This window comes from Myiozetetes cayanensis, unplaced genomic scaffold (genome assembly GCF_022539395.1).
Source record: "Myiozetetes cayanensis isolate MyiCay16 unplaced genomic scaffold, myiCay2020 scf13, whole genome shotgun sequence".
Taxonomy (NCBI): Eukaryota; Metazoa; Chordata; class Aves; order Passeriformes; family Tyrannidae; genus Myiozetetes; species Myiozetetes cayanensis.
The window spans coordinates 3,706,921-3,734,422 of record NW_026086937.1 but is presented as its reverse complement, the minus strand read 5'-3'; the positions used below and the strand labels follow the sequence as shown (position 1 = coordinate 3,734,422).

At 41.9% G+C, this 27,502-nt stretch overlaps 1 protein-coding gene across 12 annotated transcripts in view; it reads right to left on the bottom strand.

The window, feature by feature from the left end:
- Positions 1–27,502, bottom strand: part of DOCK10 (dedicator of cytokinesis 10) — a 142,235-nt gene that overhangs the window by 104,796 nt on the left and 9,937 nt on the right. For 7 of the 12 annotated variants that reach the window (XM_050308599.1, XM_050308609.1, XM_050308602.1 and 4 more), the window contains exon 1: positions 11,324–11,557. The exons of 3 other annotated variants lie outside the window; for them this stretch is intronic. In XM_050308599.1, coding sequence (XP_050164556.1) covers positions 11,324–11,488 — 165 coding nt within the window. In that variant the 5' untranslated portion in view covers positions 11,489–11,557. Of the gene's footprint in view, positions 1–11,323; positions 11,558–27,502 lie in introns of those variants that run through there. 2 more of the 12 variants (XM_050308603.1, XM_050308612.1) reach the window with 1 other exon arrangement.

The window sequence follows — 27,502 nt, the reverse complement described above, 5'->3', positions numbered from 1 at the left end:
ATTGGCAAGCACTCAGCATGTACAAAAGCTTTTGGCAGCTTAAAAATACTGTGTAAAGAAACTTCTCAGCGGGAGCTGGTACAAACTTTTATGTCAACTCATATCTCAAACATTTCATTTGGGCAGGTCCAGTTTGGTGCATTCTTCAAGAACTGGCTTTTTTATACAGTGAAAACATTTTAGAATTACATTTCATTAACTGATATTTACAGTTTCAGTTAGATTTGGAGAGGAAGGGCAAAAATATATTGGTACAATTCCAGGCTTGGATTCACTTTTATCTTTTATGTAAAAAGCAGAATTAAGCACGTGTCAGCAAATCTTTCTATTATTTCCAAATAGTTTTTCAGTTCAAACTGTGTTCCTGAGGTTTCTCTATACTCCCATACGTTCTGCTAAAATATTTTGCATTTACACAAGAGTTTGAGGGATGAGCATGCTATCTGTCAGAGCTGCTTGGTCAGAGGGTTTCTGAACAAAAGCAGGTGACAGATGCACAAACACTCCAGTCACGAGTCCTTCCCCAACTGACGTCTTTGCTGCGCTGTCAGCACAAACAAAATCAGGTGCTACAAGGGGTAAATGGTCATCATGAAGAACCAGATGCATCATGAACAAAAAAAACCCCCATATTGTGCATCTGAAATACTGGAAAACGTATTCATTGAAAGTCTGCAAAGAAACAGCGAATGCTTCCAGTCGGATGTATCAGATTCAAGGTCAGGATTACTCCCCCTGTATCTTCGACACATCTGATGCTCTCATTCATCTGGAGGATGTGTTATGGAGCACATGCACAACACCTGGGAGCAGACAGACCACGAGGGACTTGGTTTCTTTCGTAACAGGACAGTTAAAAGATAAAAGGAGACCCAACTGCAAGGTTGAAAGGCCAAGAGAATTGGACATTCCTGGCAACAAGCAAGCTATTAGGTAACTGCTTAGATCACTGCACCTCCTTAAGGACTGTGCTCTTGCTTAGAACCCAAAGAGCTGATGGTGGTCGATAGCTAGAGGGACTTGAGCACTGAAAAAGCCAAAAGAGTCACAGCTGGAATGAGCAAAGCCAGGCACAAGTGCCAGCTGGCAGGTGGAGAGATCAAACAGGCAGCTGGATACTCTCTGCCTTGTTGCTTCTTCTAGGAGCTCTAGGGATATGAGGAAAAGGCTCCTCAAGCATGTGGGAGAATGGGTTAAAGACAGGGAAAGGGCTAAGGCACTGAAAAGAAAGAAGTGCAGAGCAGCTGTGTGAGCACTTCTTATTCTTTACCTTCAAGCCACAAGTGTCCAAAAATAAGAAAGAATAGGCCCAATTCCAAGATTAGTTTCTCTCCAGAACTTCACTGTAATCCCATTAAGATCAGATCTCCTATAGAGATAGCTGCAATGAATGTTTGCACATAATTTACTAATGGGAGAAACATCTCAAAGACGACAGTGGAGCATCTGGTTCCAGGAATCTACACTTAAGTAATTAATCTCTTTACTGTTAAGGCCTACCCTCTGAAAGAGCTAATTTTAGCGCATAAGTCACAACCTGTGGAAAACATCAAGGTAACACCAAGCCCTTACTGAAAAGCCAGAGAAAGTTACGAGTGATTGGTGGTGTGATTTTCAACTCCCAGCATCCCAGTTTCAGAGCTAACCACTGACTGATCCAGCAAGGCCACACACATTTTCCACTCTAACTTCACGATTCCTTTTTTGGGGAAGAGAAACAAGTAAGCAGCACAGAATACCCCTTCTGATCCACTTTACTGCATGAAGTCAAAACCTTATTCTGCTGGATTTGCACACATTTAACTGAGAACTCAATCTGGCTGTCTCATCTTCCAGCAAGTATCAATACTAATGAAAAGAAAATGAGCACAGCAGTTGACAGATGAGAAGTGAGGAAAAACAAACACCAAAGGCACGAAATATTCAATTCATTTGGTTCCATACACTGTGTTCAGAGTGATCCCTGAGGCAGAAACAAGTCTGACAAACATTACAATGGCTATTTTTCATCAAAAACCACACAGAGAGAATCTATTATTTTTTAAGCTAACCACAAATTGGCAACAATTATTAACAGACTGCAATTGTAGAAGTAAGATATTGCACGCAGTTTCTTTCTGTTTAGACAGAAAATAGCATTTTGTTCTGAAGAGGCAACAAATTAGCAGGACAAAAAAACCCCCCACATTTTTATACAATATATTTACTTACAGAATTTAAAAATAAGAGTCCTAGCAAAACTGAAATAACTGAGCCCCAGAACAATGAAGGAATCATTTTCTTTCTGACTAGAAATATGTGCATGTATGTACAACTACCACACCTCAGCATAGGAGCTCAGGGCCCGTGGTCTGAGCCAGCTTCAGCTGGATTAGACTTGGAGTAGTGCCCTGAGATGATGTCAGACCTTTGCCACCCAAAACATCCTGAAGTATTCATGTGACATGCTTTTTGGTGCTGAACCCTAATCCTTTCCCTACCATGGTATTTCTCACTCCCAATCACTAACTCAAGCTGGAAGCCTTCGTTATTCAAGGAAGTGATTCTAAAAGACCAGGAACTGTTCCTATCTTTTCTAGACAGTCCCTTTTCCTTCATCTTCCTTGGCTCCAAACACTCTGAAGATAACACACCTGTTCCTGTATTCCTAACACAACATTACCACAGCGAGCAAGAGTGCAGTTACTTGAGCACTTCAGCAGAGAATTCTTTTGTTTTTTCTTCTCACGAAAGTAGAGCTGCCAGTTAATACTAGCTGACAAACTCAGGCTGAAGACTTAGAAATTAAATTCTGTGTTTGTCCTGTTCCCCTTAAGGTACAGGAGGTATCACAAGCCGGAACTATTCATCCACACGACGACAGTAGTCATCTGACAGTCATGAAGCAGTGCTGCCTTTCGTCAAAGCCTTGAGTGATTCAGGAAGTGTAATCTAGAAGTCAGAATCTCTTGAGAGGTTTTAGAAATCAGGTGGCAACCCCCTGAGACGCACAGACAAAAATAAGAACACCGAAGCTACCCACACCAGGTTTTACAGCACGCAGTTAATCACACTCCAGTTTACACTGCAGATGCACTCACAGTATCTACTCCCCAGTTTAGCTTTGTGCCACAGCTGATGGTGGAATGGTTCAGCAGCTGCTATGAAGTGAAATGACTCCTGTTGCCACGTGACCTTGCTTTGCTGCCCAGGGGTTACTGGAGAGGCTATGGAGCAACAAAGACTTTCCACATACATTAAACCAAATAATTCTGATAAATGGAAGAGTATGAAGCCTAAAGGCTCAGAGATAGATCTCTGTCTCATGAGCAGTGAAGCTTTGCATAAGGCTTTTGTCTGAAACGTGCTAAACTGGAATTCTGATTTATTGAAACTAGGTTTAGGACAAGTGTATTAAGATTACTGTTGTAAAGAAGAAACTTCATGAAAGTGAGAAATATCAGGAACATATCTGTCACACTCCATTCAGATTTCCAATCCACCCCGAAGGGGAATGGAATGTATTTATGCTGAAGTCAAAGCAGAAGATAGTTTTCCACTTTGGGAAGGAAGAAGTGGAAGAAGGGCAAGGGAGGAGAGTTTAAATTCAGTAGGAAGAGGCATAACTCACTGTGAAGCAAAAACAAAGCTTTTGGTAAGAGCAAGGGGGGAAGAAAAAGCAGCATCAGAATACCTTGATATGTCAACATAAAGGAGTGGTAGCTAGCCCTCAAAAATCAAATATCTGATCAAAATTCAATAGTAGTGCAACTAATTAATTTCAGTTGAGAAGAAACTGCATTTTCCACTTGACTTCTCTCTTTCTCATCACTAAACTCTTCCTTCTCTTACACACTGCCTTTGCCTCGACAGCTCTCCCTCCTCCCTTTGCCTCTCCCAGCAGCTTTTACTTTGGCAGTACTTTTGGTTGGCCGGCGTTCTCCAAGGGCCCCAGTGTCTTTATGGCTCCCTTCCTCTCACTCAGCATACCTCTCACAGGGCAGAGTTGTTTCCAAGCTAAATCAATATCCCCGTGTTCGTAGCCAAAGACCTGAAATGGACTCAGCTTATACGCATTTAAATCCAGTCCAGTGCTACTCGGAGGATTCTGTATTGACAACAGCATGAAAAATAAAGCCCAGCCCAGCTCTCAGAGCTGCAGCCAGCAGTGAATTAAGGCCAGTGATAGGCAAGGGCTGAGGACTGGCACTAATATCATTTTCTGAAAGCATGAGCTTAATATACTGTGCCTTTGTACTCTTCCTGAACCAGCTGCAACTCACCCTAATTCAGCCAAACAGAACAATCCACCAGGGCCTGGGCCAAGGATAGAGAACGAGTGTTAGGATGACAAGCTCTGCTGCCACTCACCTTCCCAGCCAGAGGCTCTGCAGCTGCCCTGTGGCACAGGGCAGTGCTCCAGCTGCAGATCACCACAGGTGCCCATGCTGGCAATGCAGTGCAAACACCTGAGGTGTGCCAGGGGCGTGCAGCAAGCATCACAGGTGGATTTCTGCACCTCTCTGGCTCTACACACTGCCTGTGCTGCCCCAACCGGTCTCCTGCAAGCTACGGACAGCAACACCACTGCTAATGGAGATGAGGGGCTTTGTAATGGAGCTTGAGCAGCGTGGGACAACCCTGCTCCTCAGCCAAGACCCTGCAGCAGGTGGTATCACTGCTCTCAGTCCATTTCTGTAGATAGTAAAAATAATGGCCAGTCTTCGCAAGCGAAGATCCGGGGAAGGTCTTTCCACCTTCCAGCCTGCGCATTGGATTTTTTAGGTGAGACACAGTGTGCGCGGAACTGAGCCCACCCTTTAATCCTAAGGTTCATCTGCCGGGGCCAAGCGAGCTTGGACGGTGGCAGCGAGGTCCTTAGGACGTAGGTGGGTTGCCTTTAAGGGCTAACGAGCCCCACCTGCCCGGGAGTGGCCCTGACCGGGAATCGAACCCGGGTCTCCGCGTGTAGATAGTAACTATCAACCTAACCCACTCACACAGCCTGGTCAGCACAATGCCTGGAGCAGCCACACATCCCAGTACCAAAACCTCACTGTGGGAAGCAAAAGACCAAATTATTTGAACCAATTCATGAGTCTGGAACTACTTGTGCAGCCCAAGATGTGCATAAAAAAAAACTCACAGAACTACTCTGAAAACAGGCCTAAAGGCTGCTGGTTCCAAATACACATATATATGTTTTATACTTGTGTCCAACACTACATTGTCTCCTGACAGCATGGAACAAAATACCTCTACTAAATTCTGTGTGAAATACATTTCAAAGCATTTTCTTGAACTCTTCAGAACTTCAAAGATATTATTGTGTTAATTTTAGATGGTTCATCCTTTGCCTAGCACTTGGTATTTAAATCTATGTTAATATCTTAATTATTACTCAGAGTTTATCTTTTCTTTATCATTCATTCAAATATTTAATATTGTGGTAAACACAGGAAAGCAGACAAACATAAACACAAAATCTGTGCTCATGGCTGATTTGGTGCATGGGGGTACCACTGGTACACAGCTCCAGGTTCCTACAAGCACAGCTCACACAATCCCAAAATCCCAGGCTAGACAGACCATTGGGATTTTCATCTTAACTCTCCTACCTTCCTCTGCAGAATGATCCAAACAGCAAAATGATCAAGGGAAATACAAAAAGCTTGCATTTGCTACAGCCCATCAGAGCTAGAGCCAGGCAGAACTGCAGAGCATTGCAGACAAAACTGGGACAAATCAACCATATGTGTGCATAGTTTTGTTTAGATACGTGCTTGTAACTCAGAGCACTCAGAGTGGTTACAGTTGGCCAAACCTGGAAAACCTGAAATGGGTTTTTTCCTGGTTTTCATGTGTGTATTTGTTTCTCTCTTTGCCTTCTTGGCTTTAATCCAGCGCCACTGCCTTTCTATAGGTCAATTTTCTTCTCTGCCAAGAAGCATTTTGAACAAACACACACATCTTACACCGTGATTTTTGTCAAATGCATAAATCACAAAGCCTTCCTAAAGTACTCCCGAGGACTGTTACTTACAAAGACTTTTCTGCACCTCTTTAATTTATACCCCACTCTTTCAGGTATGCATTGCTTACAAATAAATAGCTTCTTTCTTCTCTCTCTCTTTTTTTTTTTTTCTTTAAAAAAAGAAAAAGAATAAATTGCCCTTATGTAGGAGGATGTTTGCACCACAGTTGCTTTCAGTCCACACTCTTCATAAGCTGTCACAAAAATCTGGTTAACACATTCATAATAATCACATTCCACATGCTGTCGTACTACACATGTTGCTGCAAGGCTAATAAGAACTGAAAGCAATACAGAACACTGCTCCTCAGAGTACTGAAGTCAGATGGAGAAGGTTTGCTCAGTGGAAAAAGGCCATTTTCAATGCCATCTCTTTCTGATCCGTATGCATACTTCAAAGACCCACGTCTTGGGTTCACTCCCCTCCATATATAAGGAACTACACCCAGAGCCAGAGCTGCTGTCTAAACTGGTAAACACCAAACCAAACCCAGCATCTTTCTGAAGAGCAGCGATGGACACTGTCCCTCCTCTGCTGCTGTGCTGGTGATGGTGCCAAGCCCCTCTGACCCCACTGGAGCAGAGGAGCTGAGGGGAAGGGCTGGACATCACTGCAGTTACTCACAGGCCTGGCGGGCACTGGGCAAAAAAGTTGCAAAGGTAACAAGAGCAGTGGTAAAAAATAGCTCTGCAGCAGAACTGCATTTTGTGCATCACTTACTACTTTCCCTCTTTGCACTCTAAAGTTATTCATTTATTCAAACACGGCCCTGTTTCTGTTCCTGCTGGAGTCAAGCGCCCAAGTGGAAGTTAAGGTCAAATAAAGCTACATATGTTTATTGTTGCTTAAAAATGTATTACACATTGAAGCTTCTGACTTGAGCTAAAAAGATATGAATATTTTGAATATTTTTATTGAACTTCACAGCCCTGGGTAGCCTGGCTTTGCAAAGACAATCCTTTCTCTGAGACACTGCAGGAAGAGAAGACCCTTCTCTTCCCAGAGTTGAACCTCATGCCAGCCCCCAAAAGCCACAGCAAGTCCTCCCTATTTGTGCACACACAGACACATTCACACCTACAAAAACAGTATGTCCTGAGTCAGAGATCTTGCAATTCTGAGAGTTGTCACCCATTGATAGCATTGCAAGCGTATTCTACAGACCTTCAGTATGGAAATGCACACAAATGAGGAAATGAGTGCACTGAATTATTTCAACTAGAAGCTGAAAATTAACACAGATCACGCAACAAAATTAAAGAACACAATTATGGAAGTAAACTTCAGTACTAGATGATGGAAAACTCTGTCTGTTTCTCTTCTGTTGTCTCTACTGTTTTTAGAAGAGTAAAAATCCATTTACAGACTAAGTGGCCTGAGAAGCATCTTGGGCAGCATTAATGAAGTGAATACTGCTGTTGCTGCGTTCAAACAATATGTCAGCTCAAACTACAGTATTTTATTTGAAGTGCTAAACATTTTTTACATTTTTATGTGGTTTATTTCCAAGGGCAGGAGGGGTGGGGGTAGAGAGGAGGATTATATCCTCAAATACGCTTTGCTCTTATCACACAAATCTCAGCTGCCACAGTTCATAATAAATCACATGAAAAAAACACAGCATGACCTACTAGATAAAGCTCAACTTCAAGTCATAAGTTCCAAAGGCAGACCATCCTGAATGTTGGTGTTGTCCCTTAAAACACCAAACAGTTCCACATAAGCCCATGTACTACATTTTCTTCCTTTAGGCATCTTCCTCCTCTCCCTTTTCTTGCAGAAACAGCACGCACAGTCATTTGCATTCACTATACCAGGGTTTCTAACATCTCAAACCTCATCATCTCAGGGACTTATTTTGAAAACCAGCTCTTGCACACATGCTCTTAAAGGCACAGAATACAACAAGGGTCTATCAAATGCAGAGTCACTGAATAAATAGATTCAAATTGTGTACAATGCTAGAGGTTGTTTGGACGCCTATTTTACACATCTCTGGCAACTCCCAGGATTTCATCCAAAAGAAGATGACACACAATGGAAACTGTCAGAGAATTTTCAGTTCTCTCTTTTGAACAGCTCTTGCAGTTTTGTGGATCCAGCAAAGACAGCCTAGATCTAAAATTGATGATTTATTTGTCTTGCCCAAGATAAAATCAGATTTCTAAACTAACAAACTGAAGGAAAAAAAAAAGGTCTGTGAATAAAGACATCAATACTCATGTTCTGCACGGACTGGAATGCTAGAACTACCTGCTGTGATACCCAAAGGTTTCATACAGAGAGTTGTAAGTGGCCATTAAGCAATAGCTGGAGGCTGTGTGTGGGCCTTCTTCCTTTCTTTTCTTGTTGAGTGCACCCACATCATCTTCTGCTTGGAGTGCCACTGGCAAAAACAGGATTCCTGAAAGAATATCCTACAAGGATGGTCCCCTTCAGTGATTAACAAAGCAAAAGGGGGCACACCCACAGAGCTGTATACTTAGTGTAAGCACTATGGGGTAGACTTCTGTCATCTCTGACTCAGGGTTGCTTTCCTCATGAAGGCGGCACTAAGATGTTACTTTTGCTTCACACAGGACAGGCAAACTTACAAGAACACACAACAGCCTGGTGACTTGAAAAAGCTGTTTGAATAGAATGCATAGTTTATCTCCTGAAATCAACACCAAATACTAACACTTTCAGTGATGAGCATATAGCCAGTGGCACACAAGCTACAAAGAGGAAGACCATTTCATCTGAAGGCACGAAATGACAAAATGCCAGGTCTTCAGCTGACAGGAACCAAATGCCACTAGCAATCCTACCCAGGCCTGTCAGTGTGTCTCAGGTATTTTGCATTTTGGGATTTCCTCACCTCTCTTCTTTGGGTGCTCCAGTTACTCAGTGCCCTCAGACATGAACACTCAGTAACATGCTGGGATCAGTTCAGCTCCTGGCATCTGCACAACATGCATAATGACACTGTGAACTAAACACTCCTTTGCTCGTCTACATAATTGCCTCTGTATTTATCCACACATAAACCTCAGTGATCTACAACAGACCAAGGGGAAAAAACTAATCTGTTAGGACCACAATGTGTTGATTAAGGCCTCTGGTTCTCTTTGTCATGCTGCTGTTTCAAGTAACATGAGTTCCAGTGGAAAGAGGACCATCCATTCTGCCACAAACTGCTCTGAAGCAGCACTTTCTCCTCACATCAGTAGGTCTCTGCATCATTACTAAGCCTAACTGTGGAGCAGAATGGCAAATTCATTTAGATTGTCACCTAATTAACTGTTTCAAGACAAAACGGCACAGTAATAATACACATCTCCAAAAGAAAGATCTGTAAAGGAAGACCATTTTCCCAAATCATCCCCAGCCCATCAGTTTTCCTCCAAAGCACCTGCCTACACCTACCCCAGCCTTCTGACAGGGCTGAACCATTCATCTCTTTCTTCTCAAAGGGGTCAAGCCGGACAAAATGATCCCACAGAGCTCCTGGGAAGGGCAGCTGGACAAACACCAGTGCATTAACCACTGCTATAGAAAACATAAGCCCCTGTTAATACAATGGGTGGATGCTTCTGAGGCCTGAAAGCTCACATCCAGCATCAGGTGACAGACCATCTCGACTAGCCTGCCTCTCCTTTGGGTATCCCCAGCTCTGCAGGGCAGTGGGACCTTCCACAGGTCCCTCCACACCACAGGGCAAAGCATCACTTTCCTGAGAACCCAGGGGTCTTTGCAGTAGCTCTTGGAAACCTGATCTCCCAGGACTTACCAAAAAAAAACCCCTGCAATTCAAGCTGCTGAAAACTGCTTCTGGCTATGGGGAGGCTGATCCAGTGTTTGCTGCCACAACACCCAAGACTACCCTTTTCTTCCAGGACTGAAGCAAGTTGCACAGATGATCCATACTCAGACATGCTTCCAGACACTTCTCACTTCCTTACGCTTGAAATTACTACCAGGAAGGAGACATTTATCTGTTTAAATGCTGCTGAGGTCATTTACTTAACCATTAAGTGGAAAAGAAAAAAAAGTTTGTTGCATAGATACAGATATTTTTAGAGCAAAAGGAGCTTAAACATCAACCTCACAACGGTGAAATCAATTCCCATCCTCATTATGACCCTTAGGGTCCCCCGTGGATAACACCCTCAGCTGATACATAAAGCACTGATAAGACTGGGTCATTGTTACTATAGTTGTCCTGAGTGTACCACACACCTCTGTATGGGCAGCAGTGCTCTCTATTCAAACCAACTGCTCAGGAAAGCTATTAAATTCTCTGATGTTACCAATCATCTCTTTCCAGCTAAGTTATGGCCCTCTGTGAGAGTGGGATATCAGAGGGGTGCACTTTGGACTTCATTAAAATACACTTTACATAGAAAAAACCAAAATATTTAACCACTTAAATGTGTCCTGACAAACCAGCAAGAATATTATTTGCAGTGTCTTGGTAATATTTTTATCAAGTGAGAGCCACAGAGAAACAAATCACTGCCACCTCAGACGCAAACCACTCCAGGGTTCTGGAAACGCTCACCATATGTGTGTTTGGCAAAGAAGAACGGTAACTAAGCAGTATTCCTCATTCTGAAAAAGCCATTTACAGTGAGGAACAACCCTGTCACTTATTCCTAATAAACCTATAGTGCTTGTTATATTCCCACCACAAAATAAAAATAATCCAGTTTAATTCAGAAAGAAAATGACGCTTGAAGACTAAGCCTTTCAAACCCTCTTTCACTTAAGAAAGGAGGCAACTCACTAAATTGGAAAGAAATGATCCAGCAAACATTTCACTGCTGCAAACTGTTAGGCAAAGATATATAGGAGTTTATTTGCATATAACTTCATATAAATTCCAACTGCATCCTGGGTGCAAGTAAAGTTTTGTTTTGTTCTTCTTGGCTTTTGGGTTTGTTTTTGTTTTTATGATGAACAGACTTAGTAAACATTTCCTAAGCTGTTTGTTCTTTGGAATTCTAAGTCTGAAATAAAACATAACCACGCTACCAGCTCCAGTGCTGCCTATCTCACAAACAGCAACAAAACCCACCAACAATTAAACATCAGAATATTTACTTAACACAGAGGTTATGTGCAGCTCACAACTTCACTTACAAAGTAACATTTCAGCTAGGTTTGACAGCAGACACAGCAAACTAATCTACCAGCAAACTAATCTACAGTGACAAATTGCCTGTCAATGCCCTTTCTCTATGAATACATACAGGGAAAAAAATAATCACATAACATCTGTAATAATAATTCTGTCACCTCTCCCTTTTGATTAAAGTACACCATACCATTATGATGAGAGTCCTGGGTCTGCTCATTTCATCATCGCTATCCAGCGGCAGAATTTCATGTGACAACTCCTCTCGCCGTCGTCGCCTGCAGATATGTGGACAGTTCCTCTGTACCACAGAACGAAAGGCTTGGAGCAGAACAATGCTGGCAGCACAACCCATATCTGCATCCTGAAGCCTACAAAATAACTTCTATGTTTATGCTGTGTTTGAAAAACAGTGGCTCCTTGTCCCTGAAAACAGCCTACAGTGCAGCTGCAGCCAGCCCGCTCTCCAATCGCTTCCTTGAGCCCTGATCATCTGATCACAACCAAATAGCTTGGATGCAGACAGAGGAAGGATTTGATCCACTGAAACAGAAACACACGCAATATTACGATGCTTTCCTCTCCCTCCCTCCCTCCCTGCTTCTGAATTCGCATGAGAAAATGTGCTCCCTCTCTTGTACAATCAGCCGCCTCCTCCAATTCCAGTTTCATGGAACTTAAAGTATTAAAATTCCCGGTTCAAAAGAGCCAGCTGTTCATTAAACGCACACAGAGGCATCCACAACAACTGGCAGGATCAGTTTAAATGCTCTTTTAAAAAAGTCATATGTAGCAAAAATACAGCAAATAGCTGGAAAGTTATTAGCTTTCATTATCAGCATTGCTGGGTTTAAAATACTTTGCCTAAGGGTTTTTCACCACCAAAAAAAAAAGAAAAAAAAAAGAAAAAAAGAGACATACTTAAGCACACTGAGGCATTTGGGCTGGCTTTTTTTTCTTCCACCGTTTCTTGCAATTTTCTGAAGCACAGCAAGTTCATTTGAGTTACAAATGTAACAAGTGGTAAAAAAGCAGAAATCTGGTCTGCTACATCCAGCTCATGCTAAAATAGCCATGGTTTAATGGAACCAGCAGCGTGCAGCTCTGAAATACCTCTCAGCAGTGGGGTTGTTGGGTGTTCCCACACACGTGTGCCTTTGCAGAGTAATACATTTTTACATCTGCACAGAGGGGCTCTGCTGGCAGGGTGTGACACTGAACCACACAGCAGCGACCTTCTAATAAGGGAAAGAGGAAAGTGTTTTGGCATGTTATCAGTGGGGATCCAGGCTGGGAGAGGCTGCTGCCGGCAGCCAGCACTAACAACTTGCCTCTCTGGCTCCTGCCTGACAAGTCATTCAAAAGGCAGGCAGGGATGCTCGGCAATCACATGGCTGACCTGGAAACACAGTAAGCGCTAATGGGGGAGAGTGTAAGATAATAGCACAGGAAAGGAAGTTAGCACTAAAAATACCTACAGAAAATGGATTTCTCCTACACGTTAGGAAAACTAAGAATTTCCAATAGGTTTCTAAGAGCAGCTGCTTTTAAGCTAATATGTATAACTTTATTACATGTGCACCCAAACCCATATTTACCTTGCATCAAAAGGTTTTGATTTCTAATGAAGGCCATGAGAGCTTTGTCATAAATTCCAATGGCGGCATAAGCAACCTTACAAAGTCTATTAATGAGATATTGGTAAATAATACTCCTCTTCACAACCTCAGTCAGGAACTGCACTGAAAACTTTTCATGGAAGTACTTTTTCTGGGGTTGACTAGAGTTTAATTGCTCAGCAATCTGGCAAAAAGACATCATAATTCTAATTATACCATTTCCCAGAAAAGTTAAATCCTTTAGATTCGTTCTTTAAAAGCAACAAGATCATTGCCATTATTTCTCGCCTTTACTTCTTTCGAGAAAACTGCTTTGAGTGCATATGGAAAAGAGCAGCACTGGCAGGCCCTGCACAAACTGACCCACAGCCCTGCCAATGCACCTACCCAGCTCTTCCCCCTCAGATTTCACTGGGCACAGACACTTAAGTGATGCATCTGCCTCTCCACCAGCAAACCCTGCAGAGAGGGCCTCGTGTCACGCCTGGTTGGTTGACTCTCCTAATGCGATTACAAGAGCACAGTGGCACAGCTGGGTAATTTCTGCACCAAATCAGCAACCCTGATGCTGCTGCTGTTATTGTTTGTGTTTTCATCAGTCCCCTGCCTACTCCAGAAGCGTGACTGACACCTTGGCCACACAAAGGATGCTCTTGGTAGCTTTCCTGCCCTAATTCCGGCAGCAGCAGTACTGTCCTGGGTAACATCTGTTGCTGGCTGTTATGGCAACTGCTCCACCACCTTGGGGGCTGCTAACGCATCTCACGTCTGTGCAGCATCCTCTTCTCCTCGCCAGTGCTCAGCTGGGAGAGTTGGCAGGGAATTTTATGAAATTTGGTTTCCATAGCACAGCCCAACACTGTCACACGTGTGCACGCACGTGTATATGGAACAGCACCCCAGGGCTTGAACCGAAGCTGCACTTTGTTCTCAGTGAAGAATCCCATTCATTCCAGTGGTCTTTAGATCAAACTGTCGTCTGCCAGTGGCTCAAGTGACTTCATTAGAATTATTTGTGGATTAAGCTATTATTAGATACAAGTAGGAATGACACAGTCTTGGCATTTTGTCTCTTTTGAGAGAAAAATGACACTTAGCCCGAAAGCAAGTAAATTAACAAACCAAAGCCTCCAAAATAAACCAAAAGTAGCCTCCAGCTCTTGATCAGAATTCAAGAACTGAAAAACAGCTAATGCACAGGGGAGAAGAAACCACTGAAGAGCTTAAAAAACCCCTTCTGTTTTAAGGAAATCTCACAGAGCCATGAGTTATCATTGGAAATCAGAAACTCCCAGCCCACTAAAAAAGCCTGGACACACACAGACTATCAACAGCTTTGTTTTACAAAGGTAGGGATCTCATTAGCATACATTATGTTTATACACCGACTATCAACAGTGTTAGTTACTCTTGCAGTGAAGCATTAAGCACTATTTTGTGTTAGTTAGCACTTTAATCCAGAAGCAAAATTCAGTGAAACCCCCTGGGAAGCAAAATACTCCTTTGTGCAAGCAACTCCTTAATTCCCCATTACGAAGAAGAGTTTGGCAGCAATGTCAGGCTAAGGAATATCCACTGGAAGCCTTGCACTGCCCACTCTCTCTCCATTTTTAGCCATTTTTAGCCACCATCATTTTAGCTATGCTAAGGAGCCATATAACCACCAGCACCATGGTTTATGGTGATGAGCTGGGAAGCAGACCAAAGCAGATCACTAAAGGTAACTCAGTGAAAAAAAACAAAAAAGCAAACCAAAACAAAAACTAAAAAACCCCACAACAGTTAGATAGGTAAGAGGGTTGTTTTAACTCAGAGGACTTCAGTGACCCAGTCCTTGGCAACTCCAAGGGCTGTGTCTGTGTAGCAGCAGAGCTGTGCAGGAACAGAAGTGGGTAACACTTGCCATGCCTTATAAAGTCTGCGATAAGAACGCAGAGTTCAAAGGCATCTGGACCCTCAAGCTAACAGCTATCCATCATCCAGCTTCAGCTTCCACATGAAAGAGATACCAGCTCTGCAGAAGGGAAGCCAGGGCCTGAAGAGGTAAACTTTCTCTAGCAGGAAGTCTGCAGCAGAGAGTAATCCTGTTCTCTTTCGAGCACTGGGTTATTTATCTTCCTCGGTATTCCATATTTCTGTTCCTGCAGGCTCCAAGGCTTCCTAAAGATGCAACCAAATGTTTTCTTATACATCTATTTCATACCTCATTACCACACGGCATTAAAAGTTGTTTTCCTTTCCACAGCTTTCTTTATTCCATTAGTTTTCCTTCCTCTTGGTGGCATTTGAATTGCTGTGATCTGAATAAACAGGATACAACCTATTGGTATTTTGGTCTTCAGCTGAGGGCTTTATACAGGAAGGCAGAAAGGCAGCTCTTGGAGGAGTTCCTTCAGTGAGAGAATGACTTTCCAAATTAAGCACTGATCCTTCCTTCTAACCCCAAAGGGGGGTTGCATTCTTCTCAAGCAAGGAGGATGGTTGCAGGTTAGAAGAACCCTTTGCCAAGACTCATCTGAGCTGACATGATGACAATATATATATTTTTTTTTTAATCCTCTGGCAAACAAGCCCCCCCGTCCAAGATGTGTTTGCATGACACGTGCTGAGAAACCACACAAAGCTCTTGCAGTGTGACAATCCTAAAGCAGCAATGACACAGGTGAGCACAGGAGCCCTCCACATAAACAGGAACACCCCTGGAACTGCTCACAACTGTGTTCAGTCTGGCCCACAAAAGCCTTAAGCTGTTGCCAGGAACTAAGACAGCACAGCAGTACAAATAACAAGAACTGCACTGTTACAGGTGATAGGGCTCATTCCACCATCACAAGTTACCAAAGGATGTCCAAGTGTCCGGCTGAGCTGGTTTATGCAAAGCTACTGTCACAGCTGGCACTCCATACACAACTCACAGGACCATGCACCTAAACTCCAAAGGGTCAATAAGCTGGCAAAACACTGTCCATTCACTGAAAATCCCTCAGAGGCAGCACAAAAACTTGCCAGGTGAGCTGTTTACCTCACACAGCTCCATCAGAGATAGCTTGGGGTGGCTGTAGTCCAGGTGATGTACTGGTACACACAGACATGCACAGCACTCTGTTGAGCAGATCTGGAGTCAGAACCCCCTGCAAGCCCTGACTGCTTTAAAGTATGAATTGTTCTTTTGGGAAGCAAGTCTCTCAGGTTTTCAAGGCTATCCTACATGAGTTACTATTCCACATACATCATCCTGGTGCAGATGATGATGTGCTATTGCAACAGCACACAAGCAATGTGTCTAGTGGCTCTCACTCACAGCTACACGTGTGAGTAAAACTTCTCTTAAGGTCTGGTGTATTCGAGTAGCAGAGAAACATTTGCAGCAAGATACAACAACAAAACTACAGTCTCTACCTTGATGCAAATAAGGATCACTCATATTTTGGTGAGCTCTAGTGCCATCTCTCAGCACTTCAACATCTTAACATTGCCAACATCACCCCTCCAAAACCAAGGAATGATACACGTTATCTTCTTAGCAAAGGAAATTTTCCTCAAAGACATTGAAGGTCTTTGTCTCCAGTATTTGTTTGCATAAAGGCTTGGAGGCACTTACAAGGAAAGCAGAGGGAAGAAAATGCACCCACATTTGAAAGTCTCCCTTAATGCTCTGCTACTTAAAAACAAGCAGTGGAAATCCTAGCCAGCCTCCAGGGAAACAGCATCGAGACCCAGATCAGACGGGTAAAGTACTCCAAGAGGTCTTCATGGCAACCTGCCTAATGACAGAAACTCTCATTAATGGGCCTCCTTTCCTTTCGTATTTTGTGCCTGAGGAAAAATTGTATGTATTTTTACCTGAGTATAAGCTCAGGTCTTTCCATGCACTTTTTCTAATGACTAAAGCAGTGTGGTGGACACCACATTACAGGGCTCTCTCTCACTGCCACGGAAGCAGCATTTCCAACACCACCTCCTGTTCTCTGTTTGCTGCTAGTGGAGACTACAGGAATCCATCTTCAAGGAGCTGCCTGGTCTTCTCTTCCAACAGGTAAGCCCTAAAATCTTCCCCATCCAGCCCAGTGGCCTACAAGAGGCTGTGCAATGCTAGGTTGAACCACTGGTACCACATGTTTTGAGAAGAAAAAAAAAAAAAAAAGAAAAAAGAAAAAAAAGCTTTAAAGCATAAATGGGGATCCTGTATTTATTTCAAAGAAAGCTTATGCACTCACAGGTGCCAGAAGCCATAAGTAGCATCTGTGCTTTCCACTCATAACACACCCTCTCTCACTTATTTCAAAATATTCATGCACTGCATTTCAAAATGTTGCTGCAAAGTGGTTACATATCAGGAACACTGAGGTCTCAAACAGCAGAGCAGGTGACAGTAGCAATACACAGGTTTTCCAGTTCTTCAGTTTCTATCAGCTGCTCCCCAGTGACCTGGGAAGGCAGGCTTTTGCTGCAGAAATTAAATAATACACAGCTTTTTCATCTTGAAATTGTGTTTCCTTCTCACAAAGCTATCCTTGACCAACACAAACAATTCCTAACGTGCTAAGTTACAGTCAGCAAGAACTCACAAATGAGAGCACATGGTTGTAACTGCACAAGAGGCGCTTGAATCATTCAGCCACCTCCTTGTACCTTCCAGCAGCAAGTGCTGCTCACACCAGTGCAACATTCAGAACCACCCCAGCACTGCCACAGTCCCTGCAGTGTCACCTGGCTGCAGAGTGCACTGGGTTGCAGAAAGTGGGTGTTTGGCACCCTCTAGGGAGTAGTACATGAAAGACCAATTCACAACTGCTGTTTCTGGTCTTTACCTGCTGAAAATGGAAACTGTCACATACAGACATGGGAGGGAAAAAAAAAGGATAACCACAGAAATATGACTACATGTGCCAATGCTGCCTTTGTCTTCTCGATATTTCTTTGCTCTTTCATGTTTCCCTCGTGGAAAATATTATACCGAAGTTGTGTGGAGGACTCTGAATTACTACCACACTGCACGTGGCCAAAATACAGAGGTTTTCCCCATTAGATCCCACAGCAGTTTACTGATGGCATCAACAAATTGCAACCACTTGACAAATAAGAACACAGAGGAAAAATGATAAATAAGACTGGCGAAAGGATTTCCAACAGGTTGCTGACAGATGCTAGTCTAGAATCCCACATCTCTGGAGCTTCAACCCCCTAAAGGGGTTTCTCAGAATATTCTCTTTAGACAAAAAGTGAAATGAATTTATAACTTGCATGCAAATAGTTTCCACCTTCTTATTTCCAAGTCAGGTGAAGCACACTGCCAGTTTTCAAGTAATTCCTCACTTTGGCAGGTAGTTCTGCACAATTTCAGCCTCTGTGAGATCAGTGGGACTATTCTTAGATTAAGTGAAATGGGAGAACTGCAGACCACAGACGGTGATGAAAACCTCCTTATTTCAATGCACTTCAGTGGCTTCTGGACCCAGCACACAATATGCCAAAGAGCAGCTAAGAGCATTGTTGTGGTTTCCTTAAACATGTAACGGGAAAAATAAATATTTGACTTCAAACCAGACAAAATAGCTACTTAACTTACAAAGCAAATGTTTGTTTGTTTTAAAAAAGAACTTTTATTATTACATAAAACTGGTGGTGAATTAATTGGAGCTACCAAAATTCATCCTTTCTCTGCCACATGGTTAAATAAAAACATAATTCATTAAATTGAACTCTGTGAAGAATTTTTGCCATAAGTTACAACTCTGGTTGAGCTGAAACTTTGAAGCCAAGATTTTGCAAATAAACCACAGCAGAAAAAATAGCCACCACCCCACTGGTTCTCAAAAAGAACTAGTAGCAAATTATTACCTTCTTTCAGAAAGATCCACATTCAACTAGCACACAACCCCTCAAACAGCATTATCAGCAGCTGATCCTGTTTCCAGGCAATTTCTGTTCCACTAACCCAATGGGAGAGAGTCTGAAAACCAAAACTGGCATAGAGAAAAAAAACTAATGAGGTTTTAAGAGCAAGATGTGGGTTTGGATGAGGTGCTGTTTGTACAGCAATGTTCTCTCTATGTTAAACGACCTGAACAGCTCAGTGGTTTAATAAAATACCAATTCTTCAAAATAAAAGAAAGAGCCTAAAAAACCATTGAAAAACTCTCCCTCACATCCACAGACTTTGGCCAAGAGCCACAGAAACCTGTATGGCTGACACCTCATCTCCTGGATGTGCAACCTATTCTCTACTTCTGTAGTAGCCACAGCTTGCCATAATCCAAAACCAGTATTTCTGTTCAAACAAAGGTTAAAAATACAAAGCAAGAACCAATACAGAGACATCGTAGTTGCTTGCAAAAATGGCACCTAAATCTGGAGTAAAGCAGAATTTTAGAACTGTGATGTCTTGTCAGAAAATGTATTTCTTATTCAAATTTTCCTCCACTCCAAATCAATGACATCTTTCTACTTATAACCCAGTTGAGCACAGATAACAAAAACCAGAACTGCTCCATAACCAAACCACTTTCAGCCTCTGACTCCTTGAAAAAATACCTCTTTTTCAGGCCACATGAGAGCCTGCAAAGGAAAGCATCTCCTGGTCCACTCCTATCTACTCATATACTCCTTGAGTTTTAAAGCAACTCACTTGAGTAGGAAAAAATGGACGTGCCTTAACATTTGAGGTAGGAATTTAAGTGAGATAAATGAATTATTTCTTTTAATGTTTTTCATATTGTTTTACAAAGAAAAATTTTAATGGTTTGCTATCAAGAAAGAGTGGAATCAGGCACTAAATGAACGGGTCAGACTTCATACACAAATCCTAACAGCTTACACAAGACAGATATAAACTCAGGCTGTACCAGATAAGCTAGAGTAGCAGGACTGTACTGATTGCAAATGAATACAAGGTGAAAATATTTTGAGAAGTGAAGTGTGGCACTCAGTGGGAGCCTGGATGGCACGTGCTGAGGGACGGCCATCCAGGTTCTATGGAAAGATATAGAGGACACAAGACCTCACTCTACTCTTTCCTTCACTGGGACCCTGAAGTCCTCACACACAGAATTTCAGCAGCTTTGCAGACCTGTGGTCTCAGTCTCTACCTGGAATTGCAATAACATTTTCCCCCAGCACATAATTGTGTTTTATGCAGAGAGTTAACTTTGATGGCATCTTCACCTCAGTCACAGCCTTCTAGCACAGTCTCCCATTCTTTATTATGTCAGCTTTAAAAATAACTACCTGGGAGCCAAGCACATTTTTTATTTGTCTGCATTAAAAATAAAAGCAAACCAAAACCCACAACTTTTTTTCCTGTATATGAAGTCAAGTCAGACAGGGTTCATCGGCTCATCTTCTTGCCTCCCACTTTTGATATTCTTTATCTTCTCTCCCTTAGAACACAGACTGACAGGACAAGAGTAGTCTCCAACACCTTCTGCCTCCAAGTCAGACTACACATGTGATAGAGAACTGCAGCAATTCCCATCTGGCTCTGCACATGCTGTTCACAGAAGGTTTTTGGATTTTCAAGCCAAGAAAGCCCTTTCCAAACTCCCTCACAAAAATGATGGGCCTTCCCAGGGAGCCAGGAGTTTAGCTGCCTAAAGCATTCCAAAATAATTTAATAAATTTTTAATTCAAAACATCAAATGCCTCGAAGGTAAGAATTTCTGCTGCAAGCTGGGCATTCAACAGGTGAAAATAAAGGAGGAGGCGCTGAAAGCAGAGACCAGTGCCAAAACAATCATCACCTACCAATACGACACCACCATAAGCTGAGTTCAGTGTAGTCCTGGATATAATGCAAGGGTGTCAGACTGTGGGATCTCCATCCTTGGAGAGCCTTAACACGTAAATGGACAGGGGCCAGAGGAACCATCTCCCTTTGGAATTGCTTTGGACAGGGAGCTGGACTTGACAACCTCCATAAGCTCCTTTCAAACGAAGTTATTCTGTGAGTGTGTAAGAACACGGCTCATTCACCCAAACAAAACGAGCCCAAATTTGTGCCCTGTCCGGGAGAGCCCCAAACACAACTGAAGCAGAAGAGCCACTTAAACCAAAGGCTGACACAAAGACCAGAGCAAGGGACAATGAACTGGCTATTTAGGCCATACAATTTCACTTCACAGAAGGCTCCATTTCTAACCCAACACAAAAATGAACAAAAGAGGCTCCCCATCAGACTTCTTTCAACTCTAAGTCAGCTGTATAATTCCTGCTTATTATTTCAAGGCAATTTCACTCTGAGGCATATGCAAAGAGTTCAGCCAGAAGCAAGGAACCAAAAGGAACAATCTCATTCAATTTCCAAGCATAAGCTTCTACAGCTGCAAGATGGAAAATTCGGCACAAAATGTGGATAAAGTAAGAAAGGAAATGCAAAGTAAAATTTGTACGTACAGGGGCCAGCAAAAACTGTGTTGTCTCAGGTGCTGCTCTCCCATCATCCCACTCCCCCAAAATAGAGAAGATGCAGATGTATCCTTTTATCTGTCAGAAAAGATCTCACAGGAAGAATACGGATTATTTCCACTAGCAGCATAATAATGTGGCTTCAGATTTCTTTTTTTTTCCTTACCAGTGCCAAGAATCCAATGGCATTTTTCTCCAAAATAAAGAAGCTAGGAGTCTGAAAGTTTTTCAGGCTATAAATATTACAGAAGTGCCTTGGTTTTTTTGTTTGTTTGTTTACACATTGCTCAAAAAAACCCACCCAAACTTGACAGGTCCAAGCCAAGCAGCTTTTCCCTGTTTTGATCATGTCTCCTAACCATGACACTTCCTGGGCTAAAGCACATGGGGCAAATGATGAATTTCCACACAGAAATCCACCTACACAGAATCCTACTGGCATAAACATCAGCCTTCACATGACAGGTCATTTAACAGAAACAGGATCTGGGAGCACATAGTGCCAGACACTGTAACAGAAGCTATTCTCTTGGTTACAATGTGGGGGCTTATTAGCCCCAAAACCTTCCTTTTCTTGGCACATCTAGAAGCTCAGGGAGGCTCATATTCTTCCTGCTTTTACACTGGCCAGAAAGTCCCAGGCTCCAAAACGGAGCAGTGAGACCACCCATACGACCAGCATTGCAAAAGAGTCAAGGTCCCTCAGACCAACAGAGCTCAGTGGGATGTTGTGGCCCTTTCAGAAAGGATACACCTGGAGCAACCCACACATCTCCTCTGCTACCGCTCACACCCCACCTAAGGAAATGCCTGAAAACCACAGTTTTGCCCTTATCACCGAGGAAAGGAAAAAGAACCTCGAAAAGCAACAACAACAAAAAAAAAAAACCAACAAAAAAAACCCAAAAAAAGCCAAACAAAGCAAAAAAAAAAAAAAAATCCTGTGCCTTTTAGAAATAATATTGCTGTGCTTCTTTTCACAGCACAATAACATGCTCACTGTACCAAACCCAGTAACAGCTATTGTAGCAGCTCATGAATGATGTCGTGGTGTTCTGTCCCCTGGACAGCTTTTCTGTACAACATGTGGATTTCATTTCATGTCTCTTGTCAGGATTTCACTCCCTTTCTTTTACTTGACCTCCAGAAGAGAATAAAATCGTACAAAATCTAGAACCAACGAACCTTAGTTGCTGGTATCAATTAATATTCACATCGACAAGGCTCTTTATTCAACAAAATACAAAAAAAAAAGGCAAAACCAGTCCAACTGTAAGTTGCTTGGCCTGTATTTGTTAGGTTCTAACACAGTCTCCATAAACATGTCTTCTGGTTGGTATTTCAGGAAAAAATCTTCAGAAGAATAATATTTTGATTAGTAACATGTGTGTTTTGAAAGACTAATACTGAAGTCCAAAAGAGATTAAAATATGAGCAGAAATTATGAAATAAATACACATATGTGCAGAGTTTTCATTCTCACTGACTGAAGTGTCTGGTTGCAAGTAATTTGCTTTTATTATTCAAGTCTTAATAGTATCTCTTGTTGACTTTTTAAAAAAATTAAGTGATATTTATTAATAAAATCCTGTTCTTATAGAACCATTTTAGAGCATTACTAAAAAGAAAATTATCTAGTATATAACATTAGTGATGCCATTCTCTATTTTATTAGGACACATCTCAAATGAACTTCCAAGGGATTCAAGTAATTTTAGGTAATACCCAAACATTGACTTCTTCTCTGTTTAGTATTTCAGGACTTATCAATCAAGCAGGAAACAAAGAACAAATCAGCCAGATAATGCTTTTCAAGAAATCATAATTATTTACGCTCACAATGTACTTATTTAAGGGAAGCAAGCAGTTCCTTGTGTAGAGCATGCAATTAGATTTGTAAATAGATGACCAGCTTCCTGAACCACCCCCTCATTCTTCTGCTGACAGCTGGGCATTCAAAAGGGTTATGTTCTTAAGTAACTCCAGCTGAAAAAGTGCAAATGCATATGTAAATTATTTAAATGTTACAGACTACACATGTGAACTTTAACCCTAAAGATTGCTTTATTGTTCTTTTCTAAGGCATTCAACGCTCTGGCTGTTTATGCTGCCAAACCTTTCATTAGAACAAGCAACATCCAAGTGAAAACATGATGACACATCTAGATTCCCTTTAAACATGTCCTTTTTACACACCAAGGAAAAATATTCTCAGCTTTCTCTTAAAATTCAGATAAGCAATAGCAAAATGGTTAATTTCTGCTGACATTTACTCCAATACATAATTAGTGGTCTAATTAAAGTCAGAAGTTAACCAACGTTTATCGCTTTTTATGTGATGTCACAATTATTTCACGGTAACACAGAGTAGCAGCGAACAGAAGAGTTCTCACCTTGCTGTCATTTATGCTTTTGTCAAGCAGCTGAGCAAATTAGGAACAGTTACATCTAAATAAAGCACATCCACACAGCCAAACAAACACTGTCAGGCATAAGGACAGACTTGGTTACAATTACTCACTCTGGGTTATCAGTGTCGTACTCCTGATGCAGCAACGCCAAATTCAACACGACTGCTCTTCACAAGAGATCAGGCTGGCAATTTACTGAACACACTGCTGGGGCAGAGTGTGGGTGGCATGCACAAGGACCAGAGAACAGGAGGCACAGCATTGCCAGAGAGACACCTGGAGATGTCCTTCACCAGGGACAAACCTGCCAGCAGATCTCACCACTCTGGGAAGCAGCACCCTCTGGCTTTCAAATCTCACATATCAGCATCTGATCTGAAAAAAAGCTCAGTCTGGAATGCCAATCCCCAGAAGGTTGCTGCACCCTGGTAGGAGGTACTACCCTAACCAAGTAAAGACACCCTGATGGATCAGGGTTCACACGAGAAACAGGCATGGTGAAAGGTTCACCCCTCCAGGGTTGGAAGGGACCTTGATATCCTTGGCCTGTGGTAGCCCTTGCTTGGGGTCTCAAGAAACAAATTAATCTCAGGAAAGTAATGGAGAAGATGCATCTCCAAACACATATTTTACATACAAATTTATCTGGTGATCTATAAAGCACATCAAATGGCACTACGATTATTATTTGACATTGGAGTGCTGAAGAATCTGAGATCTGCCTATGATACCTGACTTCTGGAAGCTCTGAGCTGATCCAGAAAAGCAAACCACATCAGTATGAGCCCATTATTTAAAGGTAAATCTATTCCCACTTCCAAGTTGACAGCGCAGATAAAAATCTGAAGATGCTGCACTACAATCAAAAGAATTCCAGGGTAATTCTGTTTTTGTTTTGGTTTTTATTTTGTTTTGATTTTTTTTGTTGTTTGTTTTGCTTTTGTTGTTGGGTTTTTGTTTGTTTGTTTTTTTACCAGAATCTGTTCAATCTATTTAAAGGACTAAAGACATTTAAATTTGGCTGCTACTGACATTGTCTATCTCACTGTAACAAAAAAACATTGAAGCCCCAGACAGGTTAATATTTATGAGAAAGTCAACAGAACAAACAGAACAGGAAATAGTGTTTCCTGCCAAACTGTCCAAAAGCAGTTATACCATTAGCACTTGCACTTTGCTAGCTTATATTCCTGTTATCTCGCAGACAAACATGAAAAACCTAAAAAAAAATCTCCTAAACTGAGCCCATGATAATAATAAGAAGAATGTATTATTCCCTAGTCGTGGTCCAATTTTTGTTTATTTTTGTATCCCTGTGACAGAGAAAAATATTTTTTAAATTGTCCTTGTTAGCTAATGGCACCAGGGTCTTTGGGCATACTGGTTATGGGGCACACCTGGAGCTCTGACACAGGCAAAAGAAATCAGACTATTCTCTTGCATTATCTTCTTTACCCTATATATGTTAACAGCAATTAAAGGAATGAAATCATAAGCTGCCTATTATTTCTAGGTATTTTTCCTCTAGGAAGGAAAAAAAATCTTCATAAACAAGAATCAGAGGAGACTGGTGTGCTAATGAGCTAGGCTTCTGGTACTGAAGGCACCCATCTCAGTGGAGTTCCCCTTGAGGGACATCTGTGCCAGTACACAAAGTTTTTTAATCAAAACCTAGCATTTAACTGGACTTAAAAGAGACACACACTCCAAAACATAACACACACATACCCCCCTCACACCCTTCTCCAAAAAACAGCTAAAGAAACAAACAGGAATATTTCCAAGCAGCTCTAGATATTCGTGATTCAAAGGCTCACCCTTTAAAAGCCACATTCGACTGAGAAGATTATCATCTTCTCCCTAAATATTCCCATTTAGTACCATCCACCTAAGTACTGTAGAATCACATGAAAACATATCTAATTCCACTGATTCAAGCCTCTAAGTAAATAAAGAGGAAAGGAAGAGGGGGAGAGAGAAGGAAAAGAAAGAGTGACAAGGAAGGAAACAAGCAAGAGGGGAAAAGGAATTTATTTTCATACATAAGGAAATGAAATTTATTTTCAGTTTTTTGGCTTTAATTCCTGTATTTCTTGTATTTTAGACTATTAATAACCACACCTAAAAGGACTTCTTGTTTTTAAAAGTTTCATCTTTTTAACTGTCAACAGTCAGTCGATGTGTGTCCTTTTGCAAAACTGCAGCTGCTTCTTCTGGGCAAAAGGGCAAGGTCCTTTTTGCTGCTGTTCCTTGCCAGTGACCTTCCTCTCATCCCTGCTCCTAAAGCAGAACTGCCTTCACCTTCATACCAGTCACACAATCAAAGCTTGCCAGATGAACTGCAAACTATGCAAGGTGGGTTCAAGATGTGCTGCTGGGGGCGATGTGAGATACAGTCACACACTGAGCAGCAACCCCTCACTGTGCATCATACAGGATTCAGCTTTTCAAGCTCCAGTTATAAGTAATTTGCTGACTGCCATTCTTGATGACACAACATCTTCCCCAAAATAAAGAAATTCATATTTTCATATCTGAACTCCTGCTGGAAACCCTTTAGGATTAGAAATCAGGCTCTTCTGAAATACACACTAGGAAGTGGTGCTAGAAAACAGGAAACCAGAATTGCCAGGGCACAAAGGCCAGGCAGAGGGACCCTTATACCTTGTTCTAGCACATCTCAGTGGCCAACAGCATGGAATTTAAATGGCAGGTTATCTCTTCTTAAAACCCCCCAAAAATCAAGCATGCCACATTATTCAAAGGAAACCAATGTTAGCCCTGGCAGCTAGCTATTTACCTAAGTCAGATTTAAAATATATATAAATGTATTGATATATTCACACATTAGGACATGGAGTTGTCTTCCACACTATACTGAACTCAGAACCATTAGTACAGAAATCCTCTAAGGAAACAGACATAGGAAAGGTTCTTCTTTCAGGAAGAGTCAATATTATTTGAATTATATTTTACCTAGTGAATTCAACTAACAATTATCAACACAAACCCATTTGTTCAATGTAAAACCTTGCACTAGAGCTGGGAGAGAGGCCTATGACCAAACCCAAAGATTTTCCATCGCCAGTACGGGGGTGAAAGGCGTGGCTGGGCAGAGCAACAGGGGATGGCTGTTCAGTGAAGAGAAGGAGCAGAGAGATTATCCCTTTGAAGAGCTTGCAAGGAGCATTCCTGGAAGAAGTGGGTTTTAATGTGGCGTGGATGGCAAGCAAAGATAGGGCGTGTGACAGACAACTGACACACTGTTCCCTGCACAGAGGGGCACAGAGGCTCAGAGACAAGTGGGAGAAAGACAAAGCTCAACAAGGACTGAAGACTGGAAGGGGTGAGGGCAGCAAAGCAAGGAGTGGGCAGACCCAGGAATAAAAACATGAGAGTAAGATAACAAGTCATTTGTAACATCCACTGGAAACCACTCAGCAAAGTTTTCCTCTCACCCTTTCTGGAGAAAGGATACATAGGAGGCCAAAAAGTATTTCACTGCCAACATTTACAGCAAGCTGGAACTATCCTTGCTACATTAAAAAGTCATCCCATCTTCTTCCATTTCCAAAACAATCAGACCTAAACCACTTGGATTTGGTGTGTTTCATAAGCTTCAATTCTTTTTCAAGTTCTACAGAAACACAGAAATGACTGGGCATGTATTTGAAATATAAAAAGAAGAAACAGAGGGTTTCTGAGAGACACCTGAAGTAATCATCTACCTTGACTGTAAGGGTTGTTTTTTGGTTTTGTTGTTGTTTTGGTTTTTTTTGTTTGTGGTTTTTTTGTGGGGTTTTTTGATTTTTTTTTTGGTTTTTTTTTTTTTTTTTTTTTTGTATTAGGGATTTCCTAATGTTGCTGTTAAACCACAGGTTAGTATTAGACCAGGAAAGAGGATAAGCTAACTTTCTGTTCATTTATCTCCTGAAT